This window comes from Pituophis catenifer, unplaced genomic scaffold (assembly GCF_029215685.1).
Source record: "Pituophis catenifer annectens isolate HBS135680 unplaced genomic scaffold, rPitCat1.0.hap2 SCAF_4, whole genome shotgun sequence".
Lineage (NCBI taxonomy): Eukaryota > Metazoa > Chordata > Lepidosauria > Squamata > Colubridae > Pituophis > Pituophis catenifer.
In genome coordinates this window covers 65814612-65836517 of record NW_027256884.1, presented here as the reverse complement: position 1 = coordinate 65836517, position 21906 = coordinate 65814612, and the positions used below count along the sequence as shown (strand labels likewise).

General features: G+C 40.1%; 1 protein-coding gene across 1 annotated transcript in view; it reads left to right on the top strand.

Moving 5' to 3' along the window:
- CFAP47 (cilia and flagella associated protein 47) overlaps nucleotides 1-21906 on the top strand; it is a 525834-nt gene that overhangs the window by 150497 nt on the left and 353431 nt on the right. The window contains 5 exon segments of the mRNA XM_070944210.1: nucleotides 5011-5217; nucleotides 6005-6098; nucleotides 6633-6740; nucleotides 8847-9042; nucleotides 13255-13352. Coding sequence (XP_070800311.1) covers nucleotides 5011-5217; nucleotides 6005-6098; nucleotides 6633-6740; nucleotides 8847-9042; nucleotides 13255-13352 — 703 coding nt within the window.

Here is a 21906-nt window from a genome sequence, read left to right as displayed (position 1 = left end):
CCTCCTGATGTTGCAGGTGACAGCACCAACAACAGTGGGGATGACCCGATAGTAAGTGAAGCCATCCACCCCTTTGCCATAAAATCCCAGATAGTGGTGCCCAGAACAGACACCCAAGGGGACGATAGAGGCCATATAGACCAGTGGTGAAATCTAAAATTTGTTACTACCGGTTCTGTGGGCGTGGCTTGGGGAGGTATGTGACTGGGTGGGCATGGCCATTTTTTTTCCTTTTAAAACCATTTTTTCTACAACCTCTTTGGCGAAGAGATTGTTAAAAAAATGCTTTCAAAAGGCTCTGACGATCCCAGCTGAGTTGCCTGATCGGTGGAGGCTTTTTTTCTTTTAAAAGCCTCTGCCGATCAGGCAACTCAGCTTGGATTGTCAGAGGCATTTAAAAGAAAAAAAACCTGCCGATCAGGCAACTCAGCTTTGATCGTTAGAGGCATTTAAAAGAAAAAAAACCTCTGCTGATCAGGCAACTCAGCTAGGATCGTCAGAGGCTTTTAAAAGAAAAAAAGCCTCTGCCGATCTGGCAACTTAGCTGGGATCATCAGCTGATGATCCCTTTGACGATCCCAGCTGAGCCACGTGATCAGCAGAGGCTTTTTTTTTTTTTACTTTTAAAAGCATTTTTTTGGCCGAAGAGGTTGTAGAAAAAATGCTTTTAAAAATTAAAAGGGGGGGGCAGGGATTTTTGCTACCAGTTCTCAGAACCACCCGCCTCCCATCGCTACCAGATCAGGCGATCCGGTCCGAACTGGGAGCATTTCACCCCTGATATAGACCCTGGGTGCATTAGATGCCTGATTAGCCTCCCTACAGTCCAGAGATTAGGGATAGACACAATGCCCCTGGCGTGCCCCATATGCTTTGAACAAGCTTTCAACAAGTCAAAGGGATGCTAATAGGGGGGTTCCCAGCTATGCTAATCACCAAGCCGGTGAAACTGGAAATGGGTCACCACTGGGAGCTCATCCGCTTTGTGGTGGTGCTGAAAATGATTAATCAATAATCCTGGGCCTAGCCTGGTTGGACAAATAGGCACCCGCCATCATGTGGGAAGATGGCTATAGGAAGCTAAGAATAGGGGTTGGCCTGCTGCCATTCCACCCTAGCAGGAGAAGAAGCCATACAAAACCATATCACGACCTGAACCCTTGTGAGAAAGCTGCCACCGTCGCTGGCACACTGCCCAGCTGCCTCTGGTGCCCAAAGAATACAGGGACCTGGCCGATGCATTTAGCAAGCAAGACTGCAACACCCTCCCCCCTCCCCAACCCACCGACTGCGATAGAGTTCATGCCAGGAGCTAAACTCCCTAAGCCCAATATGTTCTCCATGACCCCCAAGGAGATGGACAAACTAAGGAATTACATCGACACAAACTTGGCAAGGGGTTTCATCCAACCAGCCAAGTCCAGGGTCGCAGCTCCAGTGCTATTCAAAGAAAAGAAGAATGGGTCAATGAGGTTTTGCGTGGACTTCCATGGAATGAACACCTACCCCCTACCCTTAATGAAGGACATGCTAGCCCACCTAGCAAAGGGGAAGGTGTTCACCAAACTAGACCTGCGGGAAGCATACTACAAAGTCTGCATTAAAGAAGGAGATGAGTGGAAGACAGCTTTCAATTGCCTGCTAGGCAGCTTCCAGTTCAAAGTGTTGCCTTTTGGATTACAAGGATCTCCTGCAGTTTTCATGCAACTAATCAATGATGTGCTGCATAAGCACCTTTAAAAGGGAGTTCTAGTCTACCTAATGACATTCTCATCTTCAGTGAAACCCTAGAGGACCATGTCAAACTAGTGCGTCAAGTCCTAAAGAAAAGTAAAACTTGTCCTAGACTGGTAACTCCCATGCACCCGCAAGTAACTTCAGAGTTTCCTCAGGTTTGCCAACTTCTATAGACAATTCATCCCTGCCTTCGCTGAAGTGGCACTCCCCCTCACAGAACTGTTGAAAAAAAAAGGGGGGGACCTTCAAACCAAAGCCAAGCCAACAACTGGCCTGGTCCCTAGGGTGTCAGCAGGCCTTCGAGGCCCTAAAAAAATTATTTGTGGAGGAACCTGTCCTCAAGCACCCAGAGCAACCTTCCTGGTCCAGGCGGATGTTAGCGATGTGGCCATAGCGGCAGTTCTGCTACAAGCGAACTTCCAGGTCCAGCTGCAACCCTGTGCCTACACCTCAAAAAAAAACACACAAAAAAAACCTCAGCGACACTGAGGGACACTGGGCAGTCTGGGAGAAGGAAGCTTACACCATTCTCTGGGCTCTCCTCACCTGGTGACACTTTTTAGAGGGGAGTAAAGTGTCCTTTGAAGTCTGGACTGATCACAAAAATCTAGAGGCACTAAAAACACCATGAAAACTCTTCCCCAAGCAAGTCAGGTGGGTGCAATACTTTAAGCAGTTCGACTTTGAATTAAAATACATCCCAGGAGGAAAGAACCTGCTGGCTGATGCCTTATCCAGAAAGCCACAATTCAACAGCCGCCGAGAGGGATCATCCACACTGTCATTCCCACCTCCCAGCCAGCAACCCAAGTCACCACCTGGGGTCAAGCCCAATGACAGCCACCCCCCAGAGGTGACCAGATGACTGCGGCACTAAAGACAGCCCTATCTGCAGACCCTTGGTTCAAAAACAGCAAAGATGCCTTGACCTTCAAAGATGAACTGGTGTGAAAATGGACCAAACTGTATGTCCCTTCCACCCAGAGACTCCAGGTCCTGCAGCACAGCCATGACGCTAAATTGGCTGGATACTTTGGTTATCTCAAGATTCTGCACCAGCCAGATGACAGCTCTGGTGGCCAAAAATGAAAAAAGGACAAGGACTGAAAAAGCTGCACTACCTGTGCAGCCATGAAGAAGAGACCAAGGAAGCCCCCTAAGCTCCTTCAGCAAGTAGCTGAGCCAACCCGTCCCTGGAAGGAAATTGCCATGCATTTTATAGTTGAGCTCCCGGAGAGTGGAGTGGAGCCATTTCCAATAGTGAAGGTGATAAGCCGTGTGACCGTACAGCTTGGACTCCCACGCTTACTAGGGAAAGTGCATTCGATCTTTCATAGCAGGTGGTTAAAGCCAGCGGTAGGCTCCCAGCTAAGACCGGTTGACCGGGCAGCCCTGAGACCTATTGTAGTGCAGAGAGAGACCCACTATGAAGTGAAGAAAATTTTAGATGCGCGCCTGCATTGGGGTCGACTGCAGTACTTGGTCCAATGGAAAGGCTACCCCATGTCTGTGGCCACTTGGGTGAAAAGTTGGGATGTGAAAGTGACAGATTAGTTAAATAATTTCAGGACAAGTATCCTGGGAAGCCCAAAGAGCCGACCGGGGGAGGTCGGGGAGATTGAAGCAGGGTTAGTTTAATTCTCTATGGGTTTTTCTTCCCTTTTGCAGGATGTCCTTTTCACTTGAGGAGTGGCAGCCTGTCAACCCTGGAACCATCTTGGAATGTCTTTAGGGTTGCCACAGTGACGCTGGAGCGAGCTGTGGGAAAGGAAGTGGGGAGTAGAGATAACTGGGGAAATATGTAGCCATAATAACACTATTTCTTCTGATAGCCAAGGACAATCTCACCAGCACCTGACAGGGCATAGATGGTCTGGGACTGTGACCTGATTGGGACATATGATGGTTGTGTGTAGTGGGGTGAAGAACTTTGGATTTTGATTTGGGTGGGGAAAACCTGGGAGCTTCAGAGTCGGGTTTTCACCAGCTGTGCCAATATGACATGCCTAATAAATCTATACTTTGAGGAAACCTCGGGCCTTGGAGTTTTGATTTCATCTGGGCTGTTACTTGGAACCCTGACAAGTATTAGTTACTTGCCAAAGGAGTCTGTATTACCAAACAGCATGTTAACAATTATATACAGTATATATATATTAAATCTTACATGTGAATTCTCCATAGTGAAAAATAAAGCAGAAAAAGTATGCTTTCATCAATAGTTTATTGATTTTTACTGATTCCATATAGTAGAATATAGTTGATGTGCACCAGGTTCCTTCACATAAAATGTGTCCTGTATTAGGACCCCAGAAGGATGCCTTCTCAATAGCAGTATCCACCCTGTGGAATGATGTTCTCCCTGAAATCTGCATACCTTCCCATTGTTGTTTAGAAGGCCTTCCTTGAAAACCTGAGTCTTTGCATCCCCCTTTTGTTGGGGAGGGGGTGTGTGAAGCTCCCTTGCTTCCTTCTTTTTGGGCTTGTTGTTCCTGCCACCTTTTTAAAAAAATTATTACTACATCACTTGTTCTTGTTTAGTTGTTACACTATCTAGACTTGTTGGTAATCAGACAGCATAGCAAATAATAAATACAGCTAGTCCTCAATTTACAACAGTTCATTTAGTTACTGTACGAAGTTATAATGGCACTGAAATAAGTGACAACTGTTTTTCATACTTACAACTGTTGCAGCATGATCAAAATTCAAATACTTAGTAAATGACTCATACTTAGGTTGTAGTGTCCCGGAGTCATGTGATTGCTTTTTGAGACCTTCTGACAAGGTCAGAAGTCAATAGGGAAGCCAGATTCACTTAACAATTGCAGTGATTCACTCAATGACTGTGGGAAGAAAGGTAAAAACAATAGCAATAGCAATACTTATATACCACTTCACAGTGCTTTACAGCCCTCTAAGCGGTTTTACAGGGTCAGCATATTGCCCCCAACAATCTGGGTCCTCATTTTACTGACCTCGGAAGGCTGAATCAACCTTGAGCCTGGTGAGATTCGATCTGCCAAACTGCTGGCAGCTGGTGATCAGCAGAAGTACCTGCAGTACTGCACACTAACTACTGCACCACCGTGGCTCATGGAGCAAAATTCACTTAACTAATGTTTCACTTAGCAACAGAAATGTTGGGCTCAATTTTGTTCATTAGTCAAGGACTTTACCTGTACTACAAAATAATAAAATAATTCAGTAGGAGGTTCTTTAATTTACCTCACTTTTAATAATAAAACAGATTTCTTTCTATCCTCTATCTAGTGATATTTGTAAAATTCAAATGACTTCATCAGATGAAAAATTTAAGCTAAATCTTGGTAAGGATACCAAGACAATTTATGACATGTTGATTCATTTAAGTGGACAATTATTGCCTGGAATTAGTTCAAGTCAAGTTTTGCCTTTTGATCCCATCCAACGAGTGGTGCAACTTCACTGGCAACATTCTACAATGATCACTTTTCTCAAGTATGTGCTTTGAAAATACTAGTATGATTTGCATGTAGTTTCAAAAGTTTTCCAGATCTGTACATATTTACTGAAGTACTAATATTATGCTAGACCATTCTGAAAGAAAATGATATTAATTTTAAGACTGCCTTCAAAAACCACAATAAAAAGAGATATAAATTATAGATATACTGGCCAGAGGCCACATTCCATAAATGAATAAGGTAAGGGCAAAAATATAAAATCAGTATTAATTCAATTAAAAGGTGTTAACTTATTTCACAGGCAAATAGTTTTAATTATCTAATTTGTAAAATTAATAAACATGTGAAAGTATATATATTAACCCTCATTTCCTCCCTTCCTTTCATCAAATGAACTAAATAAGATGGTGATAAAATGAAGGGAGAAGGGACAGAACCGGGAAAAGATGAGAAAGAGAGTTACAATTTGGGATGGAAAAGAAGAAAAGAAAATAGCTGTTTGCAAAAAGCTCAACAAGCTACATTTTGCAATCATAAACCTATGTATACTTATCCTGTAGAAAATTCTATTGAGTTCAATGGTTTTTATTCCCAAGTATTCTTAGGATTCCTATTCTTTGATTATAAAATCCTGCAATAGTCTACTCCTCTATTCAGAGGGACAAATGTTCTTGTGAGAAAAAGTAATCTGTTAAGTATCTCTTTTGGAGGATATCATTTCAAATTTATGGCTATGGATAAAATCTCTTGAAGTTAGTCATTCTTTTCCAATATTTTGCATTGTTTCTATTTTTTTTACTTTGCTTTGATGTTGACTTTAGAAGTCAAGGAGCGTCTCTTTCCCACATTATGCCTCAGTTTCTTCTTGACTTTGAAGATTATATGATGTGGTCCCATTTACAGCTTATGCTGAAGGTAATTTACCTAGCTAAACTTTGTATTTTTAATGTTAATATACTGTAATAATTCAAAAGATTTTTTTTCCTCTGGTTGTATGAATAATAGTATAATATGTAAATCTACAACTTTTTATTTTGTCGTGAGTTACTTACAAGCTATAGCCAGCTTGTAGTGCTTCAGTGAAACTTACATCAAGAAGGAAATGCACAGATTTGTGAAGGATGTCTGCTGGAAATATAACATGCTTTCCCCCTCTATTTCCTGCATGTGAATCTAAGCTGAAGCATATTTATTTGAAAGCAGATCAAGTTACCAAATAAATATTGGTATGACTATAATACCATTTTTATAATCTTATATAGAATTTTGGACACAGCATTTTCTGCATCCACAGATTTATTACTACTACTACAGTAATTTATTACACCCAAATATGCAGAACATCTTAATAATAATTTTATTTCAGATAATAGTTAATATTAGTTCATTGTGGTAGATGATGAAAGAAAACCAAAATGTAAATCAGAATTATTTTGTCTTCATTTAAAGATTCAAAAATCTGATGAAGATGAGAGTTATATTTATGTTTTGGATGACTCTACCTTTGAGGCTGTGAGTAAGCGAGCCTGGACAGATGTACTAATTCAAATATACAAGGTGAGATGAATAAGTCTTTATTCACACAAACTTGATTGACATAATGTAAAACTATTGCTTGTTTTAGTTGCAATTATGACTGCAAAATAAAGTGCAATCATTTTATTTATATATGTAAATATGTATTTGGGTCTATGAATTTGGGCAAGGCACATATTGCATAAATAGTGACTAAAATTAACTTCACATTATCATATACATCAATCTGAAAATTGATTGGACAACTTAAAAGCAACTTGGTACTTAAAGAAAAATAAGAACGAAGAATGTAGACTGAATCTGGACACTTAAAATCTTTAGTGAAGTCTCTGAAAGATTGAAAAAGACATGCTGCCTGATTTTTTTAAAAAATAACTGTCACAAGAGGTGCTGTGTAAGAACATTATTCAGATGAATATAAACACTCTACAGCACTCCAGAACACCAGACTACCTATACAAGATCATCCAACAGAATGGATACCCATGCTACTTTATCAAAAAGTATCTGACCATTCAGTCTAGTACAGCACAACAAGCAAAAGCTGTGGAAAGATTAACACTGCCATATTTCAAAAAAACATCTCAGAAACAACTGACAAACGATTATAACTGCACTCATCAGTGTGGCATACAAATCAACTAAGCTCTCCAAAATATTTTATTATAGGTTATCCAAAAGACCCAGTAGCCCAAGAAGAAAAAAACAGGAGTTATTTACAACATACATGTAAGGACTGTAACAGCTACTTTGTAGGACAGGCAGGCAGAAGACTGAATGCCAACTAGCAGTCAGAAGACATGATGAAAATTCCTTAATCTTACAATACATGGACAGATCACAGTTTCAACAGGGAAACTGAACATCGTAGACTAGGTTAAATCCAGAGATGCTAGTGAATTTCTGGAAGTTTGGAATGAGCCATCAATAGATACATAAACCACGTTTACACACCATTCGAAAGAGACAATAAAAAAGAAGGAAGCAAAAAGACCAGAATACACCCTCTCTGGCAGCCAACACTCATATGAATTTAGATTAACAACAGGCAATCAATTAACAATTAAGTAAAAAAGAATACTACATCCCCACCAAAGCTGGCAGGTGAAGTTCCTCTATATAGAAAGGGAGTATAAGCTATACTCATTCTCATTATTTAGTTGGGTAATGAAATGTCTGCAAGTAAACAAGCTCGGAGAGAAAAAAATGTTTTCAAAATGCAAAGAAAAGGATGAAAAGGATGGAAGTAGAATTTAGTCTATTTGCTGTAGACACAAAATTATAGGGTCTAGGTTTTGTAGTTAGTAATTTGTAGTTGGTAATTGCCTGAATATAAATATAAAAATGAAATCTAAAAAATACTGTGAGTTTGGGAGCTAAACAAGAAATCATAATTGAATACTCTTCTTCAAGATGGCTGGAATACTGAGTCAGGAGTGTTGAGATGAATATTAATATTCTGATATAAATCTCACTCATCATAATATATAACTGATCTTAAAAATATTTACTTAATTTGAGACATTTCTGTTCTTAATGTATTGATTTATATGTCCACTAGATAGCAGCAGAAAGATGCAGAAAAAGTGTTTGTTGCCATCTAGCGGTTACCTAGATTTCCACAGGTCAGATTTGGAGCCTCTAATCTTTAATCCAATACTGAAATATTGGTTTGGTTTGCTATAACTGGGTTGGCGGGGGGGGGGGGGGAGGAATGGAATTTGCTGTAAACAATGGAAGGTCCATCCTATAATAGTACTACCATGCAACCACTGAAATCACTGGGATTTTTGGCCCCGGATAAGAGTGGAAAAATTATAGCTCCAGTGGACATAGTTTGTACATTGTATTGGATCACTATTGTAGCAAAGAATCAATTTTCTCTTTCAAAAACATGAACTTTCATTTACCTGGGTTTGTTTCTAACACTGATAGGAACCCATAAGTCTATGTGTGGCATTCAGCAAAGGTAAATATGAAATGTGAATATTCTTATAGTAGAATTACTAGTTATAAAATTCAACTGATGCATAAGTAAAAAGATTACAATATTAAAGTTCATTTAGTAGGATTTTACATAATGTACAACCAGTTATTGGTAAAAAGCAATATAGCTTCTTGTTTCAGATTCTGATTCTCCAGCGAGTCTCTGTTCTTGAAGACACTAGCCAGACCAATGCAGAAGATGCAGAACACCTTCCAAAAATAAGCATCGATCTTTTGTCAAGTAATATATATTCTTCATCTGAAATAATTCTTCTTATTTGGATGAACAGACATTTTGAGAAGACACGAAAAATTGTGTGGAAAAACTGCAAGAAAGGTGGGGAAAATAATTGAATTTGTTAACTGTGTTTGTAGACTTTTTTCCTGCTGTACAAGAAAGGATATCTCATATTATTGCTATAATTTCCTATTGCAGTTTTACAATTTTACAGTTGGTGTACACTATTATAATTTTCTCAAATATACTGCATTAAAAAGTTCAGAAATATATTTTCTTCTTGGAACAAAATTTCCATTGACACACTTTTTTTTACAGCTGTTGTCCCTTGACCCTCCCTTGTTTTAATAACTTCCATCCATTGTTAGATTGTTGTTGGGAGGTGCAGGAAGAAAGGACCACATTTTGTCATTCTTTTTGTCAGATAGGCTCCAAGGGAAAACTGGCAGAACTCTTGTCCATAGTGTCTGAGATAAAGAAAAAAAGTTTTTAAGGTGATAGGTTCCATTCAAAGGGGGCAGGCAGTCTAAAGATCAGGATGAAATGACCATGAAGGCTTGTGATCAGGGACTCCAAGAGAGAGGCGCTCTTATTATAGTACAGAGTAGCCAACTAGTTTATTACATCACTGAAAATACGGTAACCATAACAATAAAACTTTTTTTTTTTGGTATTGATTGCAGATGTAATGCAGAATTTCAATTTGATAAGCATTAATATTTAAAATAACATGCAAAATATTAAAATAGTATAAAGCCTCTGACGATCCCAGCTGACTTGCCTGATCGGCGGAGGCTTTTTTTCCTTTTAAAAACATTTTTTCTACAACCTCTTCAGAGGTTGACTTTATGATTGACCACTTTAAATAGGATTGAATTATTTTTAATAGCCATGCCATTTTGTATTTTTAGTATATATTTTTACAGTTCACTAAGATACTTTAATGTGCATAGATAAAGAGTGAATAGGTAAAGTATGTTTAGATCTAACATCTAGATGTACAAAATAGAAAGAAAGGAATTAAAGAAAACATGCGTTTTTTTTTTAACTTAAAGGGTTAGACTTTACACAAGCTTTATTTCTTGTATCTTAAATTACATGTATTAACTTGTGAACAAATTCAAGTTGCCACTGACTGTTCAGTGATTTTAATGTAAATGAGGAAGCTTTGACTTCATACTGTTCAAAGATATTGAATCATCCTCATGTTTTCTTGTTAATTTTCTCTTAGTATTGCTTCAAGCTTTTAAACTTTATTACTTTATTACTTTAAATATTAAAATATCCAAAGTTATACTTATAAATTGGGTTACTTTTTAATTCATTATAATATTTACCCATGACTCCTCTGCTTATGCATTGTTAGTTGATAAATATTCTGAGTGATGAACTATATTGATTATTGAAGCACATAACATAATTGTCAGTCAAGACATATGGGGAATTTTAATTAATAGATTTCCTAGTTATATATTCATAAAAAGAGCAAGTAATTGTCGAGATTTTAAAAAGTACACACTGAAGCAGAGGTAAAGCTAGTCAACCTAGCTATTCATCAGTAAATGGAAAATGTTATTTTGTTTACATAATAGAATACAATTTTATATAATAGAATACAACATGCGCCCCCCCCCCCCCCCGTGCCCTGTTTTGGCTTCCAGGTTGATGCAGGAGCTTTCCAGGCCCAAAATGGGGCATGGGGGGGGGCGGCTCACACGGCTTTCCTGTGCCCCGTTTTGGCTTCCAGGTTGGTGCAGGAAGCCTTCCAGGCCCAAAATGGGGCACGGCGGGGGGGGCTTGCATGTGAACCGCCAAATGCAATGTGAGCACTCCCCTGGTGCATGTGCCCCCCCACGCATGCACATGCACGTCCCCTGCATGCGCCCCGCCCCCACACAAGTGCTGCAGAGACACAAAGACCAGCTGGCTCATGGGAGGCTTGCACGCATGCACAGCGGAGCTGGGCTGGGGCGAGAGCTAGCGTGCCAGGTGACATGGCTCTGCGTGCCACTTCGGGCACACGTACCATAGGTTCGCCATCATATAGATAGAGTGTTTGAGTTGAATTCCTATAGAACACAGATGCTGCACTTAGTACCCTTTATCCTAGAGCACCGCACTATGAAAGTAACCTTACAGACAGAGTTTGCAGAAATAAAACTGTCTCCCCGATTTCTATAAGGTCTCTGTGACATGTTTCAGGACAGCATTTTCATCTAAAATTAAATTCTGACATCTCTGCCATTAAAGTTCAGGAAAGTTACATTGGAGATATTGTGGTCAATGGTCAACCTTCTTGGGTTAAACTATAGTCTGAAATGAAGAGGCACCCATCAGCCTCTCCCCTTTCCCTGTAATGGCAAATTGCAATTTCCCACCCTATATTCCCCTACTGCTTTGCTATTTGCTCCCAGGCCATTTTGTATTTCTCTTTTACTGACCTCAATTATATAGCATTCTGTGATGCAACCAAATTTGTTGCCCTCACAGTAAGCCTGTACAGTATATAGAAAATGTAACTTGTTCCTATGGCTCGATGAACATTGAAACTATTGAACATATCTCTTTCTATTGTTCATTTTATAGAATCATTCAAAGTCTGATTTCTCCAATACTTGTATCACTGCCAGATTGTGCATACCAATTTATATTTTCTCACTAGTCTCAAATGATAATTATTTTATGACATGCAAGGTTGCTAAATTTGGGCAGGAGCTTGTAAAAAGTTAATTAGATGCAACAAAATCCTTGCACATTTGCATAGTTGTGTTGTTGATTGCTATGTACTTGGTTATTTGTAGTCATTTATTTTATTTAATTAATTATTTCATGTCTATACAGCATTTGCCCATTTCAGAAATGTGATTGTGGGCAGTGAACAATCATCAACAATTAAAACAATTACAATATAAATAAAAAATAAATATATATGGCAGCCAATCCTTTCAACAATTCCAGAATGTTCCACACTTGTTTGCACTCTGATTCAGATGGCTCTGAAGACACAGTTTAACCCCTAGTTTTAACACCTCTCAGAGTGCTAATGACTGGCTGCTGTAAAGAGAATAAATCCTTCCATTCACCACAAATTAGTTAGAACTAAAGCAGCTTTCAGACGAAAAGTGAAATGTCTTCAACAAAAATCAAGAAAGTCCAGTTGTCTTTTTTAAAACATCTTTTAATGCTTTTGGCGTAGCCATGACCACGATGACTGAGAACATCTTTAGACATTGCAGCTGAGAAAGATTTTCAACATAAATATCAATATAGCCAGGAAATAGAGCCATTTATACACTCAGGATCTCAGATCCACACATATAACCAAGTCTTCAAGGGTTTATGAAAGGCCAATACGATTGGAGTCATCCTAATTTCTAAGGGAGAATGTTCCAGAGAGCAGAGTTATGGTAGAGAAAGCATGTCTCCTAGTCTCTGCCAGCTGACATTCCTTGGCTGATAGGACCCTTAACATGACCAACCTGTTGGACCCATTATGACCTATATTCTATTGTTTTTGTTTTGTCTTGCTTGATTTTCATAAAACATTTTGTTTTTCATATTTTAGATCTAATGTATACAATTTAATTATCTTTATAACAATATTCAGCTATCATAATACACCAATATTAAAACATACTAAATACATTTTAGTATTAATATAATTCACCTTTAAATTCTTTGTAGACTTTTCCTTGTTTCTGTGCTATTAATTTTAATCCTTTATCTACATTCCTATAGTCTATAGAGATGGTCCAGAAGTTTGTAAAATTTTACAGTTTTAGGTTAGTTTATGCTGTTCTGTGGCCAAAAGAACTAACTATATGAAAACAAAACAATGTGTTGATCATAGTCCCCTATGAAGTTATTCTCTTGGAAGTGACTTAATCCCCCAGGATGTTTCTGCTCCATTCTCAAGCAGCTAATAAGATTTTGGGCAGGTGTCCTACAATAGGATTTGGGACCAGTTCCTAAGAAGAAAGAGTACACTCTGGTGCCAGAGTGTCTGGGAGCTGTAATCTAAATTAGAAAATGAAGCAGCAAGAAAGGAAATTGCTCCCTGTTTCTCTTAGTGTACCTACTGAAAAAGAAAAAAATATTTCTGCCTTAGCTTGCAAAAGTATGATCCTTGTCTAGCAGCTTTATGGAGAAGTTGGAAGCCTCATAATATAATTCAGGGAAGGAATGATAATTTTTAATAATTGTAAGAAGACTCAGGTTTACCAGATACATTGCATTTCCCATAAAGAACAAACACATTTTTATAAATCCACAAATTTTATATTGTGAAATTCTAAAATCTCATTTAAATAGGAGACATACCTCCAAAAAGATGGATAGTTAACTACGATAGAGATCTTCATGATGGCCTTGTCCTTGCTGCACAAGTGGCAAGCTATTGTCCCTATTTGGTAAGAAAGATTTTAAAAACTTTTTGATAGAAATGTTATTTTATGTTTGTTTATAATACATTTTAACATATTAATGAAAAAAGCTAATGTACTTTTATGAAATTTGAACCAAACCAAAAAACACCCCAAATTTAACTATTTTATGACTCTATAAGCTATTTAATATGGTTATTATTTTGCATTGTACATTTTATGTCTCCACTTCTGAGTATGTTATTTTTTAAACTATGCTCAAACTCATTGTCAAACATTCTCTTTTATCTGAGTCTCTCATTCCAGTATTGAATCTTTTTCTTTATCTTTAGTGATATTTATTTTATTCAATTTGATGCCACCTCATTCTAAAACAGGGGTGCCAAACTTTATTTCATTGAGGGCCTCATCAGGGCTGTGGTTGGCATGGCCAACTGGGTGTGTGTGGCTGACTGGGTAGGTGTGACCCGCTTGACGCCACTCACTGGATGTGGCTGACTCGGGATGGCTGGGTCGGGATGGAACAAGTCATACTGGCTAATTTCATGTGGGGACAATTTGGTGCTGCTGGCAGCCAAGTGCATGCACGCACACATATACACACATTCCAAGTTTAGGAACTTTTATCCACATGGAAAGGAGAGGGCCTTCTTCCCAAGCCCCGGCATGATTGGCAGTTTGTAAGTTCAGATGTTGGTAAAAGTCTCTGTGCAGTTTGTAAGCTCAGATGTGGGTAAAAGTCTTTGGCGTGCTGTGCATGTGCACAGCATGCCAAAGGAGATGTTCTTCTCCCAATCCCAGACATCATTGACATTTCCCTGTCTGGTGTACCCTCCCAGTAAAGGGTTAGGGTACATAAAATATATAACAAGGTATAAAACAAGCACAAAAAGGCAGAAAAGGGGATAGAAAAAAAAGATACAAAACCCTTTACCCTTAAAAGAACCAGCAAAAAGAAACAAACTCATGGAACAGGTTTCAGGCCGGCGCATAGCACGGAGACGGCATTGGTCGCACTAGTGGATGATCTCTGGAGGGCTCGGGACAGGGGACACTCCTCTGTTCTGGTCCTCTTGGATCTTTCGGCAGCTTTTGATACCATCGACCATGGTATCCTGCTGCGATGACTCAAGGGATTGGGAGTGGGAGGCACTGTTTTACGGTGGTTCTCCTATCTCTCGGGCCATACGCAAGCGGTGTTGGCAGGGGGGCAGAGATCGGCTATGAGGCCCCTCACTTGTGGGGTGCCCCAGGGGTCGGTTCTCTCGCCTCTATTGTTCAACATCTATATGAAGCCGCTTGGGGAGATCATCCATGGTTTTGGGGTGTGGTATCATCAGTACGCTGATGATACCCAGCTTTTTATATCCATCCCGAACCAGCCTAGTGATGCCCTCGACGTGATGTCCCGTGCCTGGAAGCAGTACGGACCTGGATGGGGAGGAACAGGCTCCGACTCAACCCCGCCAAGACCGAGTGGCTGTGGGTACCGGCATCTGGGTCCAATCAAGATATTCCATCGTTGACCATCGGGGGTGAGGTGTTACCCCCTGTGGATAGGGCCCACAACTTGGGTGTCCTTCTGGATTCACGGTTGTCTTTGGAAGATCACGTAGTGACCGTGACCAGGGGGGCATTTGCCCAGGTCCGCCTTGTGCATCAGCTGCGCCCTTACTTGGACCAAGATGCCCTACGCACCGTTACTCATGCGCTGGTCACCTCCCGTCTTGACTACTGCAACACTCTCTATCTAGGGCTGCCCTTGAAGGCTTGAATGGCTGCCCATTCGAAGGCTTCAACTAGTGCAGAATGCGGCCGCGTGGGTTGTGATGGGAGTGTCCTGACACTCCCATGTTACACCCCTCCTGTGCGACCTGCATTGGCTACCGGTTGCCCTTCGGGTGAGGTTCAAAGTGCTGGTTATCACCTATAAAGCCCTTCATGGCCTAGGCCGGGATACTTGTCGGACCAAGTTTGGATCCCTTAGGCCATTAAAAACTCTATAATTTATAATATTCAAAGTAATTATCTTTACATCTGTACAATATCTCTATATTTATATTAGCTTTATTTATCTCTCTAGAATAAATTAGAATAAATAGATTAAGAATGAAAAATTAGATAAGTGATGGAAATAAAAGGAGTGGAATCATATGGTATTTTGGAAACATTTTTTAAAAACGTTAAAAATAACGAGTATGATGACAACAGTCATGAAAATAGGACAAAAAACAACTTTGACGATAGCCTCCCCATTGGGACAACACTCAGTGGAAAGTATGTTGGCAGTGAGAAATCAGGTTCTTCACTGAATCTACAAAGTGTGCAATCAACGCTGATGATTATTCAAGAAACAATGATGATGTACAATACAAGAGCTAGAAATGAACAGAAGATAAAGACAGTGGAAGCTAGAACAGGACAAATGGAGAAGAAATTGGAGGAGATGGAAGCGAAATTGATGGCGGTAAATAGGAATCTGGAGGAGGCAATAACACACTTGGAATTGGAAAAATCAGCATTTTTCCTAAGATTTCAAAATATAGTAGAAAGCAAGGAGGAAGATCTCCCAAATTTGTTAGCAGAATTACTAGCTGATCCACTGCAGAAAAGTGCACAAGAAGTTCAAAAAGATATAGATGAAGCATATAGGATCCATACCAATTATGCACATTGCCACAAATTGCCTAGGGAAGTCCATATAAGATTTACAAGAAAAACAATTAGAGATGAGGTTTACAGTAAGACGAGATAGGAACCATTAATCTATAAGGATAAAGAAATTCTAACTTTGAAGCAGTAGTGAAATGTAAAATTTGTTACTACCGGTTATGTGGGCGTGGCTTGGTGGGGGGGTTATGTGAGTGGGTGGGCGTGGCCAACTTTTTTTTTTTACTTTTAAACGCATTTTTTCTACAACCACTTCGGCTGAAGAGGTTGTAAAAAAATGCTTTTAAAAGGTTCTGACGATCCCAGCTGAGATGCCTGATCGTCAGAGGCTTTTGTTTTCTTTTAAAAGCATTTCTTTTCCTGCTTTTAAAAGAGAAAAAAGCCTCTGATGATCGCGTGGCTCAGCTGGGCATGGGGAGAGGGCAGGGATTTTTGCTACCAGTTTTCCATACCACCTGCCGCCATCGCTACCAGATCGGGTGATCCAGTCTAAACCGGGAGTATTTCACCCCTGCTTTGAAGCAAGTACCAAGAAGAGTAAGGGAACAAAGAAGGAATGATCATTTTCTATCATCATTATACAAAAATCCCAAGGTGGCTATCAACCATGGAAGCCATGATATATCTCAACGTCTTAGACTGGAATAAGGTGCTGACATATAATGAGTTATTAGATGGACAAGGAGTATTAAAATTTAATCAAGACTTAACATCCCAAGGACTAGAAATAGATTGGTGGCCATATTTACAAATTCAAACGAGATATAAAAAAGATTTAGAAAATTATGGCTTCCAAAGAGAACAAGAACTGGATAAAATATTATTAGGGACAGAGGAAAAAATGATTTCTAAAACTTACAATTGTCTTTTAAAATTTAAAGTCGATGAGGAAACTGAAAGAGACGATGATATCCTGGGCCAAAAATTTTGGATATAATATCGATTTGGAATATTGGGAAAAAATATGGGAGAAAAATTAGAAATTAACAATGTCGGCATCATATGAGAGCATCTATAAAATGTTTTATCGTTGGCATTTACCACCAGCAAGGTTAGCCAAAATGTTCCCCAATAGATCGCCAAAGTGTTGGAGATGCAACCATCAACAAGGGATATTCTATCACATGTGGTGGACCTGTCGGAAAGCCCAGAAATATTGGATGAAAATTTAAAAATGGTTAGAAGAAATTACAGAACAAAAAATTGAGATGAAACCAGAGTGGTTCTTATTGGGTATTATAAAAGGAAATATAAGTAAAAGGACTCAATATACACTGCTCAAAAAAATAAAGGGAACACAAGCAGAAGACATCCGAGATCTGAATGAATGAAATAGCCTTATTAAATACTTTGTTCGTTACATACAGTAGTTTATACACTGCTCAAACAACTAAAGGGAACACAAAACTACTGTATGTAACGAACAAAGTATTTAATAAGGCTATTTCATTCATTCAGATCTCGGATGTCTTCTGCTTGTGTTCCCTTTATTTTTTTGAGCAGTATATTATACTTCATATTATAACAGCAGCAAGAATTACATTTGCCTAGAATTGGAAACAGGAAAACATGCCATCAAATGCAATAATTTAAAAAGCCCTTGATTGTACAGAAATGGATAAATTAACCATGGAGTTAAAAGATAGAGAGGAATCAGAGTATTACAAAAGTTGGAATATGTGGTATCAATGGCTTGAAATGAGATGTAAAACTAATACATAAAGATGATATATAAAGTACATTAAATTGAAAATTGTATATATTTATGAATATGATATAACATTAAAGGATAAAAGGAATATGTAAATACATATATATATACTACATATATGAAGAATATGTTAAATTGATGTTAATGAAGAACAAATGTAGAATATAGCAAAAGATATTATACATTTAAAGGTGTACATAATGTATAAAATAATAGGCCACAAATTGGAATTATGAAATTTGAATTGTTACCTATAGTTGAAAGCTGTAAAAGTGGAAATGTGCTTTTAAAACTAAAAAAAGGTTGAATAAAGACTATTTTAAAAAAATAGTAGGCAAATTCACAATGCATAATAGAGTTTGGCATGAAGGTGCTGTCTGAATCAGAATACTTATTGTAGTAACTTTTATTTCTGTTACAAGGTCTATTGCAGTATTTTATGTGTAATATAAAATTACAATACATACAATTCAAATCACATTGTTCTTTAACACAACAGTGTATTGCATCTAATTTTGTAAATTAAAATCTAACAGACCTAATACTTTCAATTGGCTAATACTTATGTAATTAAAAATAATTTCCAATCTCTACTTAGATTTCACAAAATAGTGAAACACAATGTAATTATATTAATAGCTTATTACTATAAGATAAGCAATAGAATTTCCTGTAGACTAGAGCTTGGCATTAAATACCATTTTAGTCCATTTCATATAGGGAAAGTGGAAGGCCCTTTAATGGAAGGCCCTTGAGCACTGGAATCCCGCAGCCCAGCCTAGCCCAGCCCCGCTTCCCTGAGGGGGCATCCACTTACTTCCTCCTCAAGGCTGTTCCTGGTGCCACTGTGGGGCGAGGCCAGGTGAAGAGGTCAGGTAGAGGCGAGGCCAGGCACAGAGGCAAGAGGCTGGGTGAAGAGGCTGTGTGTGTGCAGGCTGGGTGAAGAGACTGGGTGGGGCAAGGCCAACAAGCTGCAGTTGTTGCTGAGCAGAGTGAAGCATAGCAACCAGTGTCCATGTGTTTGCCACAAGTGTGCATGTGCCTGCTGCCTCCTGTGTGCATGTGCACACTCCGGGATGGGGTAGGCCGAGGCAACATTGGTCTGATGCCTCCTCTGTGCCCATGCGCCCGCTAGGATTGGGGGGCAGGCCTCTGTGCACGTGTGCTTGCTGCTTCCTGTGCGCACCCATACACACCAGGATGGAGTGGGTCGTGCTGGGCCAGTTTCCAGGAACGCCCTGCTGGCTGGATCTGACCACATTGTGGCCCATGTGCCTTGAGTTTGACACCCCTGTTCTAAAACAAATATGGATAGCTAGTAGCACAGTGAATAGATTTTTTTTAAAAAAACCTAGATAAATAAAACAAGATAATACAGAACAAAAAGCAAACTGTAAAAGGGAAGAGAAGAACACAATGGGAATCTGGCTGAGAGCAGTTATACCATTCTGTCTCAGTTTCAGCAGCCATATTCCCAACTGTATCATTACAGCAAAGTTACATTCTCTTTGTGTTGAGTCTTGAGTAATTTAGATATTCTGTCAACATGATGGCTAAATAATTTTGCAGTAGAAACATTCTTATTTTACTATGGTGGCTCTGAGTTTAGTTTAAGTAGTTTCAAGAGAGGCATTGATTGAACCATTAAATACACTTGAAATCACAGGAATGGTTGAAGATTTGGTTAGGGAAGCAAGGAATGAAAGGAGCAAAAGAAAGATAGGTGATATTTAATATAATTTTGTCTTGAAGAAACTACAAAAGAAAAAAATTAAGAGTTGTCTTAGTGAAGCACATACTGTGTTTCCCCGAAAATACGCCCTACCCCAAAAATAAGCCCTAGTGGTGGGCGTGGCCAGCATAGGAGGCAGCCCTTCCCTTCCCCAGTCACCTCATGGCTGCTCAGCCCCTTAATCGGCCCACGGATCAGCTGAGCCAGCAAAGGCTGGGAGCTGCCTCTCGTTCCTTCTCTCTGGGTGCAGCCTGAACCTTTCAAATGATCAAATTTTGCTTGAGAAAAGGACGCACATCCCAAGATTGCAATGCTGAAGGCTCAGGATGGAGCCTTTTTTGGATGTCCTTCTATGCTGATCTTGAGAAAAGGATGACAGACAGGAAAATCCCTCTCCCTATTTTCCTGCCGTTTGCCAAAAAGACTCCATTCCGAGCCTTCAGTGTTGCAATTCTGGGATATGATGAAGGTTTGGAATGAAGCCTTTTTGGAAAACGGCAGGAAAATTGGGAGGAGGATTTTCCTGCCTGTCATCCTTTTCTCAAGCTCAGCACAGACTGAGGAAAGGATGACAGGCAAGAAAATCCCTCTCCCCATTTTCCTGCTGTTCACCAAAAAGGCTCCATTCCGAGCCTTCAGTGTACCCCAGGATCCTGCAAGACTCGTTGTAGCGTTGTGTGTGCAAGCAGTGGCATCACCGTGAGGTTTGTCACATTGGCACAGCCTCTTGGAACAGGACCCTGCAAGGATTGCTGTGCTGTTGCATGAGCGGTAACACTGCCATGAGGTTTGACATACCAGCACAGCCGCTTGCGGCAAGACATCAGCTGCGCCAGTGTGATGAAGCTCGGGGGCGGTGCTGCCATTCATGAGTGCAACACCACAACAAGCCTTGCAGGATCCTGCTCCAAGAGGCTGTGCTGGTATGACAAACCTCACAGTGGTGCCGCCACTCCTGCACATGGCTTGCTCGAGTTGCGAACAGCCTGGGGATTTGGGTGGCCTTTACATGGCTGGGATGCCTGTAGGATCCCTGGCTTCCAAGTCTGGCGAGGCCCAGCATTTGGGCTCCGGTGTGCTCTTCTCCTCCCAGACTCTAATCCCTTACCCAGTTGCCCTCTGCTGTTTCTCATCAAATGTGTGTGTGTGTGAGAGAGAGAAAGAGAGAGAGAGAGAGAGACAGAGGAACAGTGTTGCCTGCAATTCTTGTTACTCCCCTCCATTGTTTCTCTCTCTCTCTCTCTCTCCCTCTCTCTCTCTCTCACACACACACACGCACACACACACACACACACACACACACACACACACACACACACACACACAGACATTTGATTGCTTGAAATCAGGGATGGGTTTCAGCAGGTTCTGACCAGTTCTGGAGAACCGGTAGTGAAAATTTTGAGTAGTTTAGAGAACCGGTAGTAAAAATTCTGACTGGCCCCGCCCCCATCTATTCTCTGCCTCCCAAGTCCCAGCTGATTGGGAGGAAATGGGGATTTTGCAGTAAGCTTCCCCTGCCATGCCCACCAAACCACGCCCACCAAGTCACGCCCACAGAACCGGTAGTAAAAATTTTTGAAACCCACCACTGCTTGAAAGGGATAGGCTGCGGTTTGCTTCTACCATAAGCACAATCTTCTAGAATTGTCCTTTTCTCAAGCAGCAGCAGCTGGGTAGAGACAGGGGGGGAGCCAATTCCAATGGGTTGCATGGCTTTCTGCTTCACCGGACCTTGCTGGCTCAGCTGATCCACAGGCCGTGGTTAAGGGGCCCAGCAGCCATGAGGTGACCACACTCCCTGCCTCCTGCACCTCAAACAAAATAAGACCTCCCCAAAAATAAGCCAGTTCTTATTTTCAAGCCTAAAAAAAAAAACAAAGACCCAGTCTTATTTTCAGGGAAACATGGTATTTTTATATAGTTTCTGAATAAATCTACCAGAGAACAGTTCTTGGAATGATCTTTTACTGAAATGATGGAGAATTGCTGCTTACAAGAGTAAGTAAAGATAGTCCGCGACTTACCACCAGTTGCTTAGCGACCATTTGAAGCTACGATGGATCCCCCAAAAGGTGCTTATAACTTGAAGTTCTGCTGTCTGGGACCCTCTCATGACCACATGGTTGCATTTTGGATCCTTGGGATCTGACTGCCTCAAAAAAGGTAAAATTGGCTGTGCTTGCATGGTGATGTAAAAGTGGCATGACTTAAGACCATAATTCTGGGCTCAATTATAATCATAAGTCGTTGACTACCTGTATATTACTGACCAAACTTGGTATGAGGAGAATTGAAGTATTTGCAATGGTAGAAGAAAGAGAAAAGCAGTTGATTCATGAATGGCTAGGAGGTAACAAAATGTAGATTATTACTATACAGATACAGAAGTTCCCTAAAAAAGGGAGGGAGGGAGGGAGAGAGAGAGAGAGAGAGAGAGAGAGAGAGAGAGAGAGAGAGAGAGAAAA